General features: G+C 44.0%; 1 protein-coding gene across 1 annotated transcript in view; it reads left to right on the top strand.

The window, feature by feature from the left end:
- Positions 1-2,161: 2,161 nt before the first annotated feature.
- The window catches only part of SLC8A1 (solute carrier family 8 member A1), a gene marked incomplete at both ends in the record, with an annotated part of 142,725 nt that continues 124,651 nt past the window's right edge, over positions 2,162-20,235 (top strand). The window contains one exon of the mRNA XM_080341886.1: positions 2,162-2,214. Coding sequence (XP_080198012.1) covers positions 2,162-2,214 — 53 coding nt within the window. The remainder of the gene's footprint in view (positions 2,215-20,235) is intronic.

The following is a 20,235-nucleotide window of genomic DNA, read 5'->3' as shown; positions in this document are numbered from 1 at the left end:
GCAGCATTATTATGTTATTCTCAAAGCCACTATGTTTTTCTACAGTTACGCACACCTGTGGTTTTCAACATTTCCTTCAGGAAAGAAGGACACACGCAATGGGTTGAAACAACAGTATTTCTTTTCTTAGCCCATTTGGTTAGCCATTAGAGTTTTTAGGAGCAATGCATGGAAGTCAAGAGACCCATGAAACACAGATACACTCACATTAGTGCCAAATCTTGTTTGGCTTTTATGCTTCTTTGTGGTAGCTTCATGTCCATATCTGGACAATCTAGTAAAGCATAGAATTAAAATCACATTAATAACTCCAGGGAAGTCAAAAGTGTTTTTCAGTATTTAATTTAAGTAGGAATTTAAGTGCTTTGATGAATCATGTTCTGATTTATACTAGAGCATAGACATCCAGAGTCACCAAACGTTTCTGAGAGGCAACAGAGGCATATTTTTCCATTCAAGTATCACCCTAGGATGAACTTGGCTCCTGCTTTTGAAAGGCTGGAGAAACCCCAGGACAGATTTCCAGAAGAGATTTTTCTCTTCCCATTACTTCCCACCACCCCAAATGACAGGCATCAATCATTTGGCTGGCATGGTAAAAACCAGAGGGTCCCCTTCATACTTATTCATCTTTTGAAGTGATTCCTTTGGCTGCCTATTTCATGCTTTCATGGGCCTTCTCCTTGCTCTGGAACACAGGATTGTGCTTGCAGGGCAGCTATCTTTGTTCTGGATGCTGTATGCTGGAGTCCTCCCAGGATCCCCATCTATACAAACATTCCTCCCCACTGCTTTCTGTCCCCACCTCTAATTTCTGAGACACCAAACAGCAGAACTCAAATAGGCCATTAGAAGCTGTATCTCTAATTGGGCAATTTGTAATAAAATAGTAAAATAAGGTAGTTTATCATTAATTGTAGAGGTAGAGCTGGTAAGCTCTTAAAAAACCTTCTATTCTGCCAAGTGTTCAACAGATGTTAAGGAAAAATCTCAAACAGTCAAGGTCATTCTTGTGTGGGAATATACAAGGAATTTCCTTCTCCTGCAATTAATCAAAACCACCAAGTTTGAGGATGACATTTTCAATGCAAATCACCTAAATATAGACACCTACATTCAGCCTTAGATATCTAAATGCCTGAATTGTCTTTCACCAGTTTTCTTTTATCCAGGGACCTCAGTCTGAAGCAATCAATTAGGCCCCCAATACCTTCTTTGCTCCCAGTTGCCACAATAATAATGGCATATACTTAGTCTTGCCCTTTCACCAGAGCCCTTAACATTCCCATTTGCACAGCAGAGATAACACAGGGCAGAGTTAAAGTTAATTATATGACTACTTTCCTGACCTGTGACACAAGGCTCCCTGTGCATATTTTTGTCTTTTATCAGCCCTTTCTGAAATGTATGAAGTATGGAAAGTAGGAAGGAGAACAAGGAGTGATTTATTCACAAATACATCTGCAAGGAGTTTCCAAACTGCAGTTTCCACTTTTCAGTGTTTCAGGCATGTCCCATGGTGGCTACTGTAATATCAGAGGAATGCTTACTCCTGCTACTGCTGCTAATCTGGGAGAAGTCACATGGCTCTTCTATAATCTTTCTCTCTCCAAAAATTTGACTCTTAACCTTCCCTTGATACGGACATGATGTATATTTCCTTGACATGCTTCCAAGTAGTAATCATGCAAAACCCTGACCTCTAAGCAAAGCAAAGGAAAAAAAAAATAAATAAAATCTGAGAACAAAATTATGTGAGCCTGAAGGAAAGGCAAAGGAAGAATCTGCCTTGATCATTTCTGTTTGCCTCCACCCAAGAATTACTTTGAAAAAAAACAGCAAAGTCTTACTCTGGGGAGAGGAGGGGGGAAAAAAAAAAAAAAAAAGTTGTTCTGAGGTGCAAATCAAATAAAAAGGGAGCCAGCAGAAAAGATTATTATTTATTTATTTTTGCTCATTTACGTGTCAGATGAAGTTGAAAGCTGCCAGATAGCTTCTTTTCGACAGCTTGAAGTTACTGTTGGGAACAGATCCATGTATGGAAGCAAAAGCAGAAAAGCATAGATAAGCTGAGATCCAGCTATGCAAACCATCTTTAGAGACACTTAAAGAACAAGCACCCCAGCTTCTTTCTTTCTGGTAAGTTTAGATACACTATCATATGAGGTCTTTTTTCCATTCTGCTCTACCCACAACTGCTGAGACTCGGCTGGGGTAAGTGAAAAGCGATTGAGGCATTTCTTGGGAACACCTAGGTATTCTGTTAGCCTGACATCCTGAGAAAAGCCATAAATCTGGGGTTATGTGGTGACTCCAGTTGCTGGATAGCTATTAAGCTCTATGAGTAATGAAGATGATATATAATAATAGCTTTGCCACTGGAGAGACAGAAACTTTCCAAGTGTCTGAAAGAGGCAAGAGAAAAATGTTGGAAAACAAGCATTTTATCACTCATGAACTGGATTTACAGGCTGACTGATGTTACAGGGGCAGGAGGGATCAGTGGTGGTTTCCAGTGTCTGAGTCTTTCTGGGTTTCTGTGTAGAAAAATTCATAAAAATATTCAAGGGTTTTTTCTTCTCTGGTCTGTCCTACTTTTGTTTTGAGAAACATCTCATTTCGGTTGAGCTAACTGGACATCAGGAAGAGGCCGTTGTAAATGTCTGTTGTTTTTCTTGGCGCTTGAAAGCAGTTTATCAATTTTTCTCTGTAGATTTGAGGTTGATTACATCCTGCTCAAGGATTTTTGGTACTGTTTTAACTGTCATTACAGTGTTGTGAAAGTCAACCCCAGCGAAAACAGCTGTGTGCTATTGTGAATATTTCCAAAGCACTGCAGTAATAGCTCTCCTTCAACCTAGCACTGTAACAGGTTAGCTCTGTGAACTGGGGACTGTCAAAAAGCATAGTATACCCTTGGCAGAAAGCCTTTCTCCACGAAAGTGGTTTGTTAAAATAACACACAAAAAACCTTTTTCTAGCCTTGGTTTAAAATCTTGATTCATGGTGGTACGGTTAAATGTGAGGTTTTTCTTTAAATGCTACAGAGTGGCATCTGGGTAACAGTTCATGTGCTTTCAGGTGTTATAATATGGTATTCATACTTCCATTGCGAAGTGCTTAGGTAAAGCTTTCTCATTTTTCAGGTGGTTAATAGACTGGAAAAAATGTTAGAGCAGGTGAAGTGAAATTATACAGAAAGAATAGAAAATAATATCAGGAATATGACTGAAATTGTAGGAGATTTCCAGAGATACATTGAAGAAGGATTCTGAAGGGAAATTACTAGACCACATATGTCATAAATATTTCCATTCATGAATGAAAATGCTTTCCCTTGTCATTACATAAGAACATAATGCAAGCATTTGCTTGTAACTGTAGTAGAGTCTGCAGTCAAGAGGGCTCGTGTACGTCCCTCATTTCCCCTTATTTAGCTAGCATTTCCATGGATATTCCCATATTCCTCGTTTTTATACTCACTGAAATACAAATCTTCTCTTTGTCTGGTTTCTTCTCAAGTGCTGTAAAGAAAATATTCAGAATTAAACTGTAGTTGAAATTTGTCTGTGCTAGGCAAACTTTAATTTTTTTTCTGACAGGTACCTTTAAAATACATATCACCTGTCTATAGAAATGCTAGAACAAAATCTTTAAGTAATTGGGACCAGTAGATAGCTTTTTAAATGTTATTGAGTCATTAACAAATAAAACTTTTTGCTGTTATCGCTATGAAAGAATACTTATGCATTTCATACTTACTCAGATTGCTTCTGTTTGCTGTTGGATATGGTTCTGTTTTATAGATTCTGTGAGCCTGCTGACAGATAAAAGCTTTTTTTTTTTTTTAATTTCCGTCTCTTTGAGGCTACATGCTTCCCTTTCCCCAGAGACAGACTGGCTGATGTGCCAGGTCCCTGAGCAAGGTGTTCCCCAGCAGTTGCACTGGGCAGGTCATGAAGAGGATGGCAGGATAGAGCTGGAAAGGCTGAGACTTATTTAATCTGATCTCCCCATTTGGCCCATGGTCTGGGGCAAGGTGGCTCAGCAGACAAAGTTCTGGTGGCAGGAGTCATCCCTCAGTTCCCAGCCCCAGGGCAGATCTGCACAGGGACCTTGTGACTGACCCCTCCTTTGTTTCCCCCTCCATCTCTCCCTCTATCAGGAACATTTCCAGGCAGGCTGTGTTATCACTGATGTTTATTATTCTTATCATTGCACTAGCTATTATGAATATTTACTATTGATTAGACATGGGTATTGCTAGTGTTTATTTGGTCCCTTTGCGCAAAGCTGATGGGATCTCATTCAGAGACCCTAGACATGAATATAAATAGTCAAATAAAGCATTAGTGATAGTATCACTAACGTCTTTTATAAGTGACTAGTCATTATGAGTGCAGCAGTCTCTGAGCATCCGCCACGCGGTCCTCCCACGCACGGTTCTTTGCCAGAGAGCAGCGAGGAGAGGGGGAGGGGGAGATCTGCTCTTTCTCATAATCAGACAGAGCCAGGCTGCCAAGCTAAGTCGGGGCAGCACAAAACCCAGGAGTCGAGTAACAGGGTAAAGCTTAGCTCTGGGCTTACTCTCACTAGCTGCAGACAAGGGTAAAGCTGCCCTCGCACTGGTGGCACTTTGAAAAAGAGTATGTTGTGTGTCTCATGCAGGGAGCCAAAGGCATACAGGACTTCTATTAAGTGTACTGGGGGGTTGCGTTCTTAAATCTTACTGGCTTTCAAAAAAAAACCAAACCAACACAGCACACTTCATTTTCAGACATCAGGTCTGAAGAAGTCTTTGCACCAAATGTCCACAGCTGGTCACTCAATTCAGACTTCCTTGTGAGAAGGGAAAGCTGCGTTTGTGGTTGTGTGCCGAAGAAGAGACCATCCTCAAAGTAAATAACACAGAGGAGAGCTACACCATGAAGCTGCTCAGTGAGGATTTCACAAACTGGCTCTAGTTTGAAGTAAGTCCAATCTGTAGTCTCCTCTGTCAGACAACTGCAATATTTTATAGCGATTCCTGAAGGATGGAGTTTGGACACTGTATCTGTCTTTTCTCTAGTAAGTCAGAAGATTGGAACACATTCTGAGAACACACTGACAGGCTGATCCCCTTCTCTGGCCACATATATTTTATTGCCTATGTTCTAGGGAAATGGGCTTTATGTGATGGCTCTGCCTGTTCCCAGCCTAGAAACCTGTGGACCCAATTGCCAATTCACATCTGGTTTGCTCAAGGAATTGAGACCTGAAGAATATGATGCTCCAAAAAAGTCTGAAAATGGGCAGCTGTCTTCTCTGGCTTTCTTTCTCCCAAAACATAATCTTCTTATTCTCATCTCTTCAGGATAAGGGACAATGATCTGTCTGGCGAGGGTTTCACCAGGGGATTCACAAAGACAAGCAGTTTTCTAGAAGGAAAGGCATTTTAGGAAAAGTTTGTGATTACAGACTGCAAGCACCACGTGTAAATACTGCAGCACATACCACGGTGCTCGCTGCTTGCCATTTCATTAATAGCAGCACAAATATGTCCAGTATCTTCTACGCACATGTAGCCATAATCCTTTTGAATAAGAGCAGAACTTCAAATTGGAGGTGAAAATAGACTTTGTTTTAGAGAAACTGGGCTGCCAATTTGTGCTGCTGTGTTAAACTCTGGGCCATCCAGCCTCACAAAGTTCCTCTTTATAAAAGTTTTTTTGTAGAATAATTGACTGCACAGCATCGAGAGATGAGTAAATAACCCTCAGTGGCCCCAGTTGGTCTAAATCCAGCTGTCATTTTTGATCACTTGCAGACATGAACTACTCCTAAATTTCCATTCCATGATACAAGTTGCCTTGAATGCCATGCTGGAGTCTAGGTCTTACAAAATAGCTCTGGATGATACTAAGCATGTACTCAGCATCTCACTAGTAAACCAAACCATGGTATTGATGCATTGTGCTCACTTGGGAGGAATCCCAGTGCTGGGGTTTGCAGAAAAGACATCCAGCAAATGGAGAAAGCCTCTTTACAAATGCAGGAAAAAATAATCTGAATTCAGAGTTGCATGCTGTTGAGATAAAAAGCTCAGTTTTTGAGGTGCCCAGTATGTTTCCCCTAAGTGATCAGTAAGATGTGCCAGGAGTCTGGCCAGGAACATGGCTGCAGAGATCTTCTGCTGTTCCACTGTGCTTTAGATGGACTCCGATCATGAATCATAGAACCTCCTGAATTGGAAGGGACCCACAAGGATCGAGTCCAACTCCTGTCCCTGTATAGGACAGCATCAAAATTCACACCATGTGTCTGAAGGCATTGTCCAAATGCTTCTTGAATATTCTCAGGTTTGGAGCCATAACTACATCCCTGGGGAGCCTGTTCCAGTGCTTCATCACCCTCTGGGTGAAGAGCCTTTTCCTAATATCCAACCTAAACCTCCCCTGGCACATCTTCCTGCCATTCCCTCAGGTTCTGTCACTGGTCACCAGAGAGAAGAGATCGTCACCTATCCCTCCTCCTCCCCTCATGAGGAAGCTGTAGCTGCAATGAGTCTCTCCTTTGTCTCCTCTTCTCAAGGATGAACAAACCAAGCGACTTTAGCTGCTCCTCATACAGCTTATGTGAGCCGCACTCTTCACACCCATCATTTCTAGATAAGTGACAAACCAAAGATAACTCAGTGCATCCCATGTCTCCCATGCCCACAGCCTCCAGGCGAACATGGAGAGAGAATATGACAGCCTCTAGCTATCTCCTTCCTACAACACCTATTTCTCATGACCACAACATGCACACATGGGGCCACTTACTGAACTGGCATCCTCCACATATATGGATAGGAGTTACCTCCTGGTAATACACAACTGCTTTTCTAAGTCATCCACTGTTACGCGATGAGGTTTTGGCTGAGGTTAAGGCACTTAAGGTCAAACTGCAGCTGTTTTGCCACCAAAATACAGAGGTGTTCTTTTCTAGAGAAAATGATGGGAGAGCTCTCAATTACTCATGCAGAGGAAGAAAAAGGAAAAGTAGAAATAAACGATGCCCAGAGACGTACTTGGAGGAAGAGGCATGCCTGAAGGTCATGTAGGTCACGTATGTTGGGGAGGACCTTGACATTACCTCACATTTAATCCTATAAACGAAAAGAGGTTTCATTCTTGCCCCCTCTCATACTCTGGTCTTCCATGTGCTGCTATGGGAAGAGACAGCAACATGACAGATTTAAGCAGTGGTGGTGCTTTCTGCCAATTTACAGGTAAATTGGGCCATTTATGAGTTGACTTTCATTTTGGAGTCAATCCCTTAATAAATTCAGGTTTATTCTGGTGACACTTGGAGGAAAAACAGCAACAATACAGTAAATCTGTACTGAGTTTACTCAGTTTATTCTTATCTAGGGCTCCAACGACCAATGTGATCTAATCATAAACGTATTCTTATTGCATGGGGTCACTGCAGGGCAAAGCTGAAGTTGTTTTGATTTCCATACTTCAGCTTATTTGGATTTCTTTTATATTTAACACTGAACTTCCTCCTGAGTTTGGGAAGTTTGTTTTTAAGATCTTTCCTAAATCCTTGGAATGCTGAACTCTGACGTGGCTAACATAAAATGCAGGTTTTGGTTTGTGATCTCTCTAGCTGAACCCTTTCCATAGATGTGAGAGAGAAGAAAGGAAAGAGGAGAGGAGAGGGGAGAGTAGAGGAGAGGAGAGGAGAGGAGAGGAGAGGAGAGGAGAGGAGAGGAGAGGAGAGGAGATGCATTTCACTCTGGAAAACTCTGCATCACTTTACTTATGAAGAAAGTTGGGCAAAGGTAGAAGGAAGATACTCAGAGAACTGGAATTCTGGAAAATGCTAGGATTTGGGTAAAGGTACAGTGGGAGGACATATGCCCCAGACTATTTTGGGTCTGCTCAGCTTAATTAATTAATTAATTGTCTATAAATACCCAAAGAGGACAATGGCTTGAGAACTTCTGCCAAGGAGTGTTGTTCGGGTATAGATTCAGCCTTAGCAGGCTGGGAGATTCAGTGATTGAGTTGTTTTGCTCCCCATGGGAATACACTATATTGTAAAGCCTTTTTCCTACTCTCAGTCTCCCAGTGCTTTCAAGCTCCTCATCTTATCCAGGATGAGTTTCACCAAAACTTTTGTTGCTGAGATGTTTCCCAGGTTGTCCCACAGACTGCACCATGCCCTAGAGGTTGCAGACTAATTCTGCGTGACAGCATCACACAGCCTTTGTTGCTTTTCCAGAGAATTGCCCTTCCTTTCATTGGAACATCAAATAGGGTTTTCTTTCCCTCTTATATAAGCAAAAGCAGGAAACTAGAGGAAAATGTGAAAATGGAAAAATGACAAAACATGGAAATTGCAGGAATGTGGCCTGCAAAATCATTGATGCCTGTCTATCCCCCAACAAGGCTTCCATGAGTCCTTCTTGGAAACTTCAGCACATGAAATGTTCCCTTTTTGCTTTCTTCTCTACTTCGAGGTGTATCAGACATGTTGCAGCATGGCTGGACTAGGGTTGTTGTCTCCTTTTTTTCTGCCAGCTGGGTTCCTGAAGGCTGTCTGGACAGCAACATGCAAGGAGACAAATGCTGCCATCCTGGGCTACCTGTATAGCCCCTAACCTGCTGGGAGATGGGCTGGGATCCTTTAATGCAATCTACCTAAAAATGCTCCTCCAGGCAGACAGGTCTTCCAGACTGCAGGAAGATCTAACCAGGATTCTTTTAGCTCTAATGTTCAACAAGTATTAGGCAGCAAGGGACAGGGCATGATCTTAGTGGAGGTGGTGGAGGGGCCTGGCGCACAGTGATTTGGGCAGGGCTTCAGCATGCCAAGCCTCAGACAGAAGCGTGAAGAGCCCAGCCAAGAGGATGTGCTTGTCCACCTGAGGCAGCTGTGACCACTCTCAGGCTTTCTGCAGGGGCCTAGGGCGTGGTGGACCAGTCTTACCTCTTGCCCTACAACTTCTTCACTCACCCATATCAGCTTACTTTGATGCCTGTTTCCAAAAGTAGCAACCATGCATCAAGGTTTAGGCTCCAGTGTGGGAACAGGGAGCCCATATCTTTGAAATAGCCCCCTGCCATGCTGATTCCCAGCATCAGCAATTGCCATCTTTGCATACTGGAATAAGGAAGCAAAACCAAGGTGACGTCTACTTTCCCAGCATCTAATTCTCAGCTCATTGCTTTTGTTGCACTTTGGCAAGCATGACATTAGAAATATCCCATGTTATCTTTTTGTCTTACAGAAAGGCTCCAAGCAGAGATCTTGTTCTTCCACCCTAGATGCAGCAATAAGCGTTTGGATTTGCTGCGAGCATGTTGAGACTGCCAAGATGTACACAGTAAAAGTAAACCCTTCCTGTGGCCCCAGACCACAACATGCTAGTGATCCATGGTATTATCCTGTTATTTAGTGAGTCATTGTCACTGCTGAGAAATACACACAATCAAATAAGTTGCTAACAATAACACTGGATGTGAGAGACAAGTGTTTGTGTTTCTCTGGTTTAACTTATTCCATATGGTTCTTTAAAGCATGTTAAATGTTAAGTCTCTTTGGCCTGCCAACTATTATTTCAAGATGACCTCCCGGATTTAGCCTGCTTCTCAGAGCATAGCTATTTGAAGCAAGGCTCTGCAAGCATCTCCTGTCCAGGATAAATGCTCAGTCCAGAAGCAAGACAAATGTTCTGGATTACTCTGTCTTTACATGGATAAGTAGGCCTCCATTTTTATTGATTGTCCAGAATAGTGATGTTTACTGCTGCTTTGCTGCCTGCTATGACACCTTTCAGATGTAAAGCACATGTTATACCAATGTTCTCAAACAGGGCAGGAGGTGTATCCTGACAAAGGAGCTAATATAGGTTTAACTACTAGCATTTGCCTCCCATGTGTGTTTTTCCAAGTTGATGAGGAGACAAATATTTGTGAAAACATGCTAACAGGTTTTCCAAATCTTCTTAGTAGTGTTAATTCATGGAGAATACTGCAAAAAGAGAGATACATAGCTGTGAAAGGTGTCCTCATCACACTCTTTGGCTACGTTATTCAAAGATCTCACACAATGAGCTCCAACACCAGAGTGGACCCTGGTATGATGTCCTGTATTCCTGTCATGTTCTGTACCGGGCCTAGTCCACAGCACAGCTTGGAAGGCAAATGTATTTAAAAGTTTCTCTTGTTTTGAAATAAGTTTGCCACTGATTATAGAAAATAGATGCTCCAAGAAGCATATTTCTCAGTAACTGAGAGATTTGCCTTTTGGCTTGAGTTGACTTGATCTGATGTTAATTTCTGAGAACAAGAGTAACTGATACCTAGGGCAGTTTAGAGACTTGCTGATAACCCCATCCTTTCCCTGAAGTGTGACATGTCTCCAACTTAATCTCGACAAAAGATTTAATCTTTAATATTCTGTGCAGTGAGTGTGTATGAGGATCTCTGTGATCTCGTGGAGGAGAACAGTGTGTAGAGAGTATGCACATTTTCTTATCAGAGAAAATGTTGTACTGCCTGACAGTGAAAATCTGCTTAGTAGGCAATGATTTGTTTGTTCAGTAACCAATCATCAGGTAAGACTAAGGACAAATCATGGGTATTTTAGAAAAAACAGTTGATTTTTTTTCTAGACACTTGAGAATTTCTGTTATAAATAACCAAAGACCCACCTGAAAATCCACAATTCAGTGACAGTCCTTGCACTTTTAGAAAATGGGGTAAACCTGTCTAGGTGTGCAACTTGCTTCATGTGTGCCTGGAAAGTGCCTTAAAGTATTAAAATGCCTGAAGATGTACCTCCATAATAATGCATTAGAAAACTTTTGGCCCATGTCCTTTAATTTCAGTGTTCTTACCTTAAAAATAACCTGGCAGACTATTTCAAGCATGCTTTGATGCACAGTCCTAGAGGAATGCTACAAAACAGGACAAGTCTGTAAGCAGTACAAGTTGTGCCACTACTCATGTTTTCTAGATATTTTCTGTCCCAGTTGTTAAAAATGTACCTGATTTTAACATTCTTCTCTTTGAAACAGACAGTTTTATTATCTTGAAATGTGCCTTAATGTATGCAGCCTACAGAAAACTATAGAATAAGACAAGTTTGAAGACTCTAACCTTGGTAAAGCTGATGTTTTGCTGGCACAAATTCCCTGCCTTTGTCCTGAGTTGTAACTTCATTTCTTGTCTTTGGAGTGGATTTTATTTGACATGTGTCCTGTCTTTTGTGGCTGTGACTTGTGCAGAGACTGCACTTCAGCTAGCTCTTTCCCCCAAAAACCATCTACAGGGAGGCACTAGCTCTTTGAAGAGCTAGATATGTGCTGAATGTAGCAGATGTGTGTGGTCTGATTGACTTCAGGTACAGCCATGTGCACATGTGGCTCATTTTTTGCGTGGTTACCTCTATAAGTCCTCAGCTACTGAACTCCTACAGTTCCAATGTCTACACTTCAGATGCTCTAAAGAGAAAAGCAGGAGAAACAGGGACTTGAAAGACAGAGTCAGGCTGTCAGGGAAGGGAAGGAAAGGAAAGTGTGCTCAGGAATTATTGTTCAGGTGTTTTCTTGCCGGTCACAGGGAGACAGTGCTCATTAATCCCAAAGCACATCAGTCCCTCCTGGTCATGAAGGCAAGCTGGACACAAGAAAGGTGGAAACAGCAGGTTTATCGTCCTGCTTCAAACTGTCAAAATTAAGCACAGGGCTGACCAACAGTCCACAATCTGTCCTGAGTTAATTACTTTACCTTATATTCTGGTTTTGACCTTTTTGTTCTTCCCAGGTTCTGCTTCTTTACCAAGACTCTCTCCTCCCAGAGAAGCCATCCACCTGTATTTAGTTTTCCTTCTCTGGCCCCAGGTTTCCTGACATTATACACTTATTTGGTACTCATGATATGGTTGTCTTGGTAATTTCTGCCTCAGTCAACAATTAAGCTAGTACTCTGCATTTATTATGTGCAATGTTTCTCTTTTCTACCATTTTTCATGCTGCCGTCTAGTTAGTGCAACTACTGATCATGGAAAGTCAGCTGCATATATGTTACTACTCTTTTTATGGTCTGCAGGTTCTGGTAGCTTCTCATACCCTTACCTCATGTTGTATGTTATATAGCCCTAAGTCAGGGTTAACCAATGACATCATTTTGTCCTTGCTATGGGGAGTGCCCTTGTGTTGTTGTCTCATTAGTGTTGCAGTTTGCTCAGGGCAGGCCATTTGTCTGTGTACCTCAACTTGCAGTTCGCAGTGGGACAGGGACTGCCATGACAGGATGAAGGTTTCCAACATTCCTGTGCCACCAGCTCCTGAGAGCATTTGGGTAAGCTTCAAGGTTCCTACAGCTGAACATGAAAAACTAACAGAAGAAGTTGCTAAGTAAGTTAAATGACTGTTAGCCTGGGTCCTTGGCAGGACAACACCCAAGCGGGATATAGCATGGGCTTTGGAGCAGCGGCAAGGTCTCTTTCCTAGTGTCCCACTGGCTAAATGGCTCATCTGCCCAGGAAATTGGCTGCCAGCCTGGAATCAGGTTCAGTCTGGTCACAGGTTGCATGAGCTTGGATAGCATTGCCACCTAGATGAGTTCTCCCAGTGTGGCCTAACTTCCAGTGCTCTGACTGTTTTCCTACACAAATATTTGTCTAAAGCCTGGAGGCAGGTTTTCTTTCACCCTACTAACAGCAGTAGTATTTTGGGTTTTTTTCATTTGTTTGGGGTTTTGGTTTGTGGGTTTTTTGTGGGGTTTTTTTGTTTGTTTGTTTGTTGTTGTTGTTGTTTGGATGTTTGTTTCTGTGTGTTTTTTTTTTCTTTCTTTTTTTTTTTTTTTGGGGGGGGGTGCTTTTTGTTGTTTGGTTTGGTTTTTTTTTTATGGTGTGCTGAATGTCTCCTGGTTGTTCACCTCTCAGATGCAACTTCCTGGTTAAATGATGCTGAGAGCGCTAGGTCATCTACACCTGATCTGAACTCAACAGAGGTTTTCTCACCCTTATCTTAGAACTTTTCCACTACACAGACTTCTCTCTCTTTGCAGATGATCCAGCTGCCTATACCATTATTCCCATGGTTATAAGAAGTTTGTCCTCATGTCAGACTTCAGTCTCCCTGCCTGTAGTTTAGCCTTCTGACTTCTTATCTTATTTACAGTAAGAGTGGGAAACATCTCTTCTTTCAGATTTCTGAGGATATATATCTTCTCTTGAAATGACATATCTGCTTTGCTCCAATGTTTCTTCTTGAATCATGTTTTCTAGACCTCTCAGTTCTCTTATTTCTTCCCATTGGTGGCTCTGCAGCTGTTGCCCGCCTTCCTGATGCTCCTGGTTATGTAAATACAACTACTAACTCTGGAGTCTACGGTTGGCAAACAAAATGCCAGATACTGTTAACGTCCCTGGCACAAATACCAAAATACCAATCTGATGTCTTGAGGTGCCGGGGCCAGCAAATTTCTTACTTACTGAGGTGCACGTGGAAGGGAGGTGAATGAAAGAGGAAAGCCTGTATTTCCATCAGCCCTGCTAAGACACTGATCTTCTAAACATACAGCTGCCTACACACCAGTGGACTCACCAGTGGACTGGTTCTACTGCAAGATCTCTGCTCTGTCCCCATACGGTCATGCCTTCTCAACCCTGCCACTACACTGTCCACACTGCTGGAACAGCAGCAGCCGGGGGATGTTTGAATCCCCAGGTCACTGCTCTGCCCTGTCTCCCTGATCTCCAGCCTACACACATAGAAACACCACAGCAGTCCATGATCCTGGACTGACAGTTGCACTCAGGAAACTATCTATCTCACCCACTGAAGAGATGGGAGCACTCACAGAAGAGCAGGAGTTCATCTGAATAAGCAGAAATGCAGAGAGAAGAAGTCAGAGCTTGCACAATCTGCATCAGGAAACATCTGAATGCATCCACACACACAGACATATCTGTGTCCCTCCTGCTCATACAAGCACAGGGGTACAGCCTCATAACCTAAACAGTTTTGCCAGATGCTGGGAACAGCTTCCCGTAAGAGCAGAAGATTTTTATAAGAGACTTGGGGATTTCTAACCACAAGGCAGCTGGCAAAGGAGTATCTTCAATCCTTTTAAAGTATCATCACAATCCAGAAAGCCATGGAAAAGCCATACAGCTCAGAGCAGCTTACAAATAGGCCATGTTTGAAACTCCAAGGGGGAAACAGACTGGCGCGGGACAGCATGGGGAATTTGAAAGGAGAATCTGATCTCACAAATGACAGCTTCATTTCTCCAAAATCTTCAGGAAAAAAAAAAAAATCTACAACAATTAAGTAATGCAGAAGTTAAATCTGGTTTTCTTGTTTCTATCTTTTTTTGGTTAAATTCTCTTTACATGCAGAGCTTCAACTACTATCTTTAGGACACAGTATTGGTTACTGCCTCACCCCTGCTTAAGCGTGTAGCACAAAGACACACATTCTTGGCCTATACATCTTTAGAAGTGCAAATAGAGCAAACTGTGCCAAAATAGCAAGACCTATATGTGCACCAGTGGAAGTCCTTGTCCATTGGACCTGTGTTTAAGCTACGGGGAGAGAAGGGAACTGGGATGAGAACCATGCTGCTGCCTTTGCTGTTGCAGGAACAGAGACAGCCAGGAGCAAGGGCACATTCCTTCTCCAAGGTGCCTTGGGGAAGACTGAGGAGCACAGAAATTCCCACTCCCATGGGTTCCTGTGGCTTAATATTGACTACTGCATCCTGACAACAGTGGACAACGTGTTCCTCAGCTCTGCTCTGTCCTCAGGACTCAGGGACTGATCTCCAGCAGAACTGGTCAGTGCTGGAGGGAGCCAGGCAAGGTCACTTGGAGGTGAATCATAGAATAGTTTGGGTTGGAAGGGACTTTCAAAGGTCATCTAGTCCAACGCCCTGCAATGAGCAGGGACATCTTCAACCAGATTAGGTTGCTCAGAGCCCTGTCCAGCCTGGCCTTGAATGTTTCCAGGGATGGGGCATCTACCATCTCTCTGGGCAACCTGTGCCAGTGTTTTAACACCCTCATTGTAAAAAATTTATTCCTGATGTCTAGCTTGAACCTCCTCTCCTTTAGTTTAAAACCATTATTCCTTGTCCTGTTGTAACAGGCCCCATTAAAAAGTCTGTCCCCAAAATGGGGCAGACCTGAGCGGAGGTTGGTAAAGCCAAAGCAGTAAGGAGGCAAGGAAGATTTCTGACCACCTGGCAAGGACAGCACAGAGCAAGCACCTGGGGGAAAGCTCAAAAGTAGCACAAGTGTGGTGTTTGCAGTTACCTCTGCAGGCTCCCAAAGCACTGCAATGACAGCAAACCATAGGCTGCTGATTTTTCACAAACATGACAAAACATCCCATTGAGCACTGCCTTCTCCCTCGGGTATAGTCTTTACTCTCAGGTTTCCAAGGTTAGAAGACACTTTCCATATCCAAGACTTCCGCCTGGCTGATGGAGAAATGTCATGGGCTCAGACCGCCCTGGTATCATCAGGACTATGACTGTGCCAACTACTTGGAAACAGCTAAGGAGGTGCTGCCTGGAGAGCTCAAAAAGAAGCCCATCACACAGAATTGCCCTTCCTTTTCACTGCTGTGTCCATCTCCATCTGTCACATTTGTAAATGCCTAACTTATCCTACTACCAGCAAAGGCCAATTTGAAGCTGACAGTGAATGTTCAAGTTGCTGGAAACTATGTTTCTGAGCATCGTTTTTTAGAAACACCATTCTCAGGGATATCCAGGTCTCTGCCAATAACATGCAGGGAAGAGATAGAGAAAGTTCAGTGGGCACACGCTCAGGTCTGCTGCAATTAGGAACAAAGACAGATGTATGGCAAGCCAGATGAGACATCCCATCTGCTCCTGTGGGATCTCTCTGGCATCTCTGAAGGGACTCGAAGAACAACACAACGAGAGACAGCTAATCACTGAGGACTCACTGGTTATCCTCCGGCATTATCTAAACCCACAAAAGCTGGAACAGAGATTGAAGCATCCCATTGAGGAGATGTTTCAGGCTGAGCCAAGAAAGGGTGGCAGGACAGCTGCTCACAGGTGAGGATGCTGTGGCTGAGGGGAACACTGCCCTTGCGCTGAGCACTTGTCTCTTTTGCAGGGAATATAAGACAGAAATTTTTCAAGCAGGAAATCATGGAATCACAGAATCATAGAATGTTAGGGATTGGAAGGGACCTCAAAAGATCATCTAGTCTAATCCCCCTGCCGAAGCAGGAACACCTAGATGAGGCTACACAGGAATGTGTCCAGGCGGGTTTTGAATGCCTCCAGAGTAGGAGACTCCACAATCTCCCTGGGCAGCCTGTTCCAGGCTCTGTTACTCTCACTGAGAAGTTTCTTCTCAAATTTAAGTGGAACCTCTTGTGTTCCAGTTTGAACCCATTACCCCTTGTCTTACCATTTGTTGTCACCAAGAAGAACCTGGCTCCACCCTTGTGACACTCACCCTTTACATAATTATAAACATTAATAAGGTCACCCCTCAGTCTCCTCTTCTCCAAGCTAAAGAGATACAGCTCCCTCAGCCTTTTCTCATAAGGGAGATGCTCCACTCCCTTGATCATCTTCGTTGCCCTGCGCTGTAGTCTCTCCAGCAGTTCCCTGTCCTTCTGGAACTGAGGGGCCCAGAACTGGACGCAATATTCCAGGTGGGGTCTCACCAGGGCAGAGTAGAGGGGAAGGAGAATCCTTCTCGACCTACTAACCACCCCCCTTCTTATACACCCCCAGATGCCATTGGCCTTCCTGGCCACAAGGGCACAGTGCTGGTTCATGGTCATCCTGTTGTCCACCAGGAGTCCTAAGTCCCTTTCCCCTACACTGCTCTCTAACAGGTTGTTCCCCAACTTATACTGGGACCTGCGGCTGTTCTCGCCCAGATGCAAGACTCTACACTTGCCCTTGTTATATTTCATTAAATTTTTCCCCTCCCAACTCTCCAGCCTGTCCAGGTCTCGCTGAATGGCAGCACAGCCTTCTGGCGTGTCAGCCACTCCTCCCAGTTTGGTGTCATCAGCAAACTTGCTGATAGTACACTCTATTCCCTCATCCAAGTAACTGATTAATATATTGAATAATACTGGTCCCAGTACTGACCCTTGATGGACTCCACTAGATACAGTCCTCCAACTGGACTCCGCCCCATTGACCATGACTCTCTGGCTTCTTTCCTTCAGCCAGTTCACAGTCCACCTCACTAGCCGATCATCCAGACCACACTTCCTCAGTTTAGCAGCAAGGATGCTGTGGGAGACTGTGTCAAATGTTTTACTGAAGTCAAGGTAGACCACACCCACCACTTTGCCATCATCCATCCACCTTGTTATGTCCTCATAAAAGGCTATGAGGTTGGTTAAGCATGACTTCGGCTTGGTGAAGCCATGTTGACATCCCCTAATGACCCTCTTATGCTTGATATGCCTTGAGATGACACCAAGGATAATTAGTTCCATCACCTTCCCAGGGATGGAGGTGAGGCTGACCAGTCTGTAGTTACCTAGGTCCTCCTTCTTGCCCTTTTTGAAGACTGGAGTGACATTTGCTTTCCTCCAGTCCTCAGGCACCTCTCTCGTTTCCCAAGACTTGGCAAAGGTGATGGAGAGTGGCCTATCAATTACCTCAGCCAGCTCCCTCAGCACTTGCGGGTGCATCCCATCTGGACCCATGGATTTATGGATGTCCAGATTGCCTAATTGCTCCCCAACCCAGTCCTCATCAACTAAGGCAAACTCCTCTGTTGTCCTGACTTCCTCTGGGGCCTCAGGGATACAGGGCTCCTCAGGACAGCCTCCAGCAGAGTTAGACAGAGACAAAGGCAGCATTCAGTAACTCTGCCTTCTGTGTATCTTCTGTCACCAGGGCACCCACCTCATTCATCGGTGCGCCTACATTGCCTCTGGTGTTAGTTTTATCTGCCATGTATTTGAAAAAGCTCTTTCTATTGTCCTTGACCCCTCTTGCCAGGTTTACTTCTAAGGAGGCCTTAGCTTTCCTAGTTGCCTCCCTACATCCTCTGACAACAGCCTTATATTCTTCCCAAGTGGCCAGCCCCTCCTTCCATGATCTATAACTCTCCTCTTCCTCTTGAGCTTACCCAGCAGTTCCCTGTTTAAGCACTCAGGTCTCCTGGCTCCCTTCCTTGACTTCCTACATGTCAGGGTGCTCTGATCTTGAGCTTAGTAGAAGCAGTCCCTAAATGCTAACCAACTATCTTGGGCCCCATTTACCTTCAAGCAGCCTTGCTCATGGGATTTCCCCCAGCAATTGCTTGAAAAGGCCAAATTTTGCCCTGCTGAAGTCCAGGGTTGCAATTCTGCTTGCTATTTTGTTCCTGCCACACAAGACCCTGAACTTCACCATTTCATGGTCACTGCAACCAAGACAGCCCTCAACCTTTACTGCTTCAACCAGACCCTCCTTGTTAGTGAGAATGAGGTCCAGCAGTGCCCCTCTCCTAGTTGGTGACTCCACCATTTGCATCAGAAAGTTTTTGTCAATGCACTAAATACCTGAGGATTTGTGTCCCCATCCTCTAAATTGTGCAGTAGCCCAGATGTCTTTCTTCACACCATTCTGCACTGTGCTCAAGGCTCCACAGTCCACTAGCCCAATTCTTTGCAGGTAGGAACTGTCTTTCTGCTCTGCATATGTAGACAATACCCAGAAACCTCCTCCAGCAACTGCAGCGAGATGCAGGCTACTGTCAAAGAGAGCTGTGGGTGTGCATGAATGAATGAATGAATGAACCATTCGTTCGCATTGGCATGAGAATCCCCATGATTTTGAGACTACTAATTAGTGGTTGTAAGTGTGTTTGCAATGGTAGGTGTTCACTTGCATGACTGCAAAAAGAGACAGGGAAGGAAAGGTAGCAGGAGCAAACCGCTGCCTCTTCCAGCACAGCCCAGGCTGCAGTCACGATGAAACATAGGTATGCCCACACCATGACAAACTTGCTGTGTCAGGACATGAGCAGTCTTGTTGCATTTTTGCCTGGAGGACCAGGCAGAACACAGGAGCATTTGCTCAGCTTGTCCAGCAGATTTCATAGCCTATGCAGAGCTCTGTGCTGTTATAGCTAGCACTTCAGCTAGCTTGGCTGAGAAAAAGCAGTGTGAACCGCAGTCACTGCAGCGTGGAGCAAATCGCACACAGTATCTCCTCTCATCAATGAGGCCCACTCTCTTCTCTGCTCTCTGACTTCCACTCTTTCTTTCACAGCCCAGCTCCACCTTTCTTTCAGAGACTGCGAAAGGTGAAGGTCTGACTGTGCCTAGAAAGGGATGTGTGAGTGCCTGGGGAGTGGGGGACATCTACCCTCCTGGCCTTATATCCCTTGTAATCAGTAATTTTTCAAGCAGATGAAAGCTGCACTCAGGTGCGTGTGAGATGATAGTGCTTCTCTGCTTCACCTTTTCTGTCCCTGTGCCATTAAGGCTGAGTGATACAAAGGGTTCATTTGCATAGACTAATGACCATCACCACAAACACTGAAAAACTCTTGTTTTCTTCAGCTTCCCTCAAATGTCACAAAAACCTCTTACCTGAAGTAGCGTTTCTGAGGATCTCAGCAGGGGGCACAGGAAGACAGTAACATGCACTGCAAGCTGAAGAGAAAGGTGAGCTGGGAGGAACTGGGGATGTGTCTGGCTCATCAGAGAGCTGCTCACCAGTGCATCCCCATTAGAAGAGTTAATGTCTTGGTGCTCCAAAGGAGTTGTGTACCATATTCAGAGAGAGCTGGGAAGTAGGTCAGCAACATAACTAAGGGAAAGAGGGAGCTTCAGGGAGAACTTCGTGGCTGACAGCTAATTAAAATCTGAGTTCCACTGCTTACTGTTGCAATTATTAGATTTCAGTGTGCAGGGTGAAAAGCAACATGAGGGATTGTGTTTGCTGCAACAATGCCAATTTCTTCTGTTCACACTATCCCTTTGCTATGTCAGCTTGTGCAGTTCCTTGTGTCCTGCATTTACTGTCAAACCAAGCACCACTGACACACAACCACTGGTCTGCTCAGGTCCTGATCAGAGCACACTACTGTGCATGCTGTACACATTTAGTTGTGATCGTTTTATATCAATGGCCCTGCTGAGAGAATTGAGTCCCATGTAGGTACCATACATGGCCAGATGCAAGCTTATCCCTCCTGTGAAGAGTTTTAAAACAAAAGAGGTGAGACAGACAGAGTTAGTTA

This window comes from Nesoenas mayeri (genome assembly GCF_963082525.1).
Source record: "Nesoenas mayeri genome assembly, chromosome: 3".
Classification (NCBI taxonomy): domain Eukaryota; kingdom Metazoa; phylum Chordata; class Aves; order Columbiformes; family Columbidae; genus Nesoenas; species Nesoenas mayeri.
The sequence above is the reverse complement of the archived record's forward strand: the minus strand, read 5'-3'. Positions and strand labels throughout refer to the sequence as shown.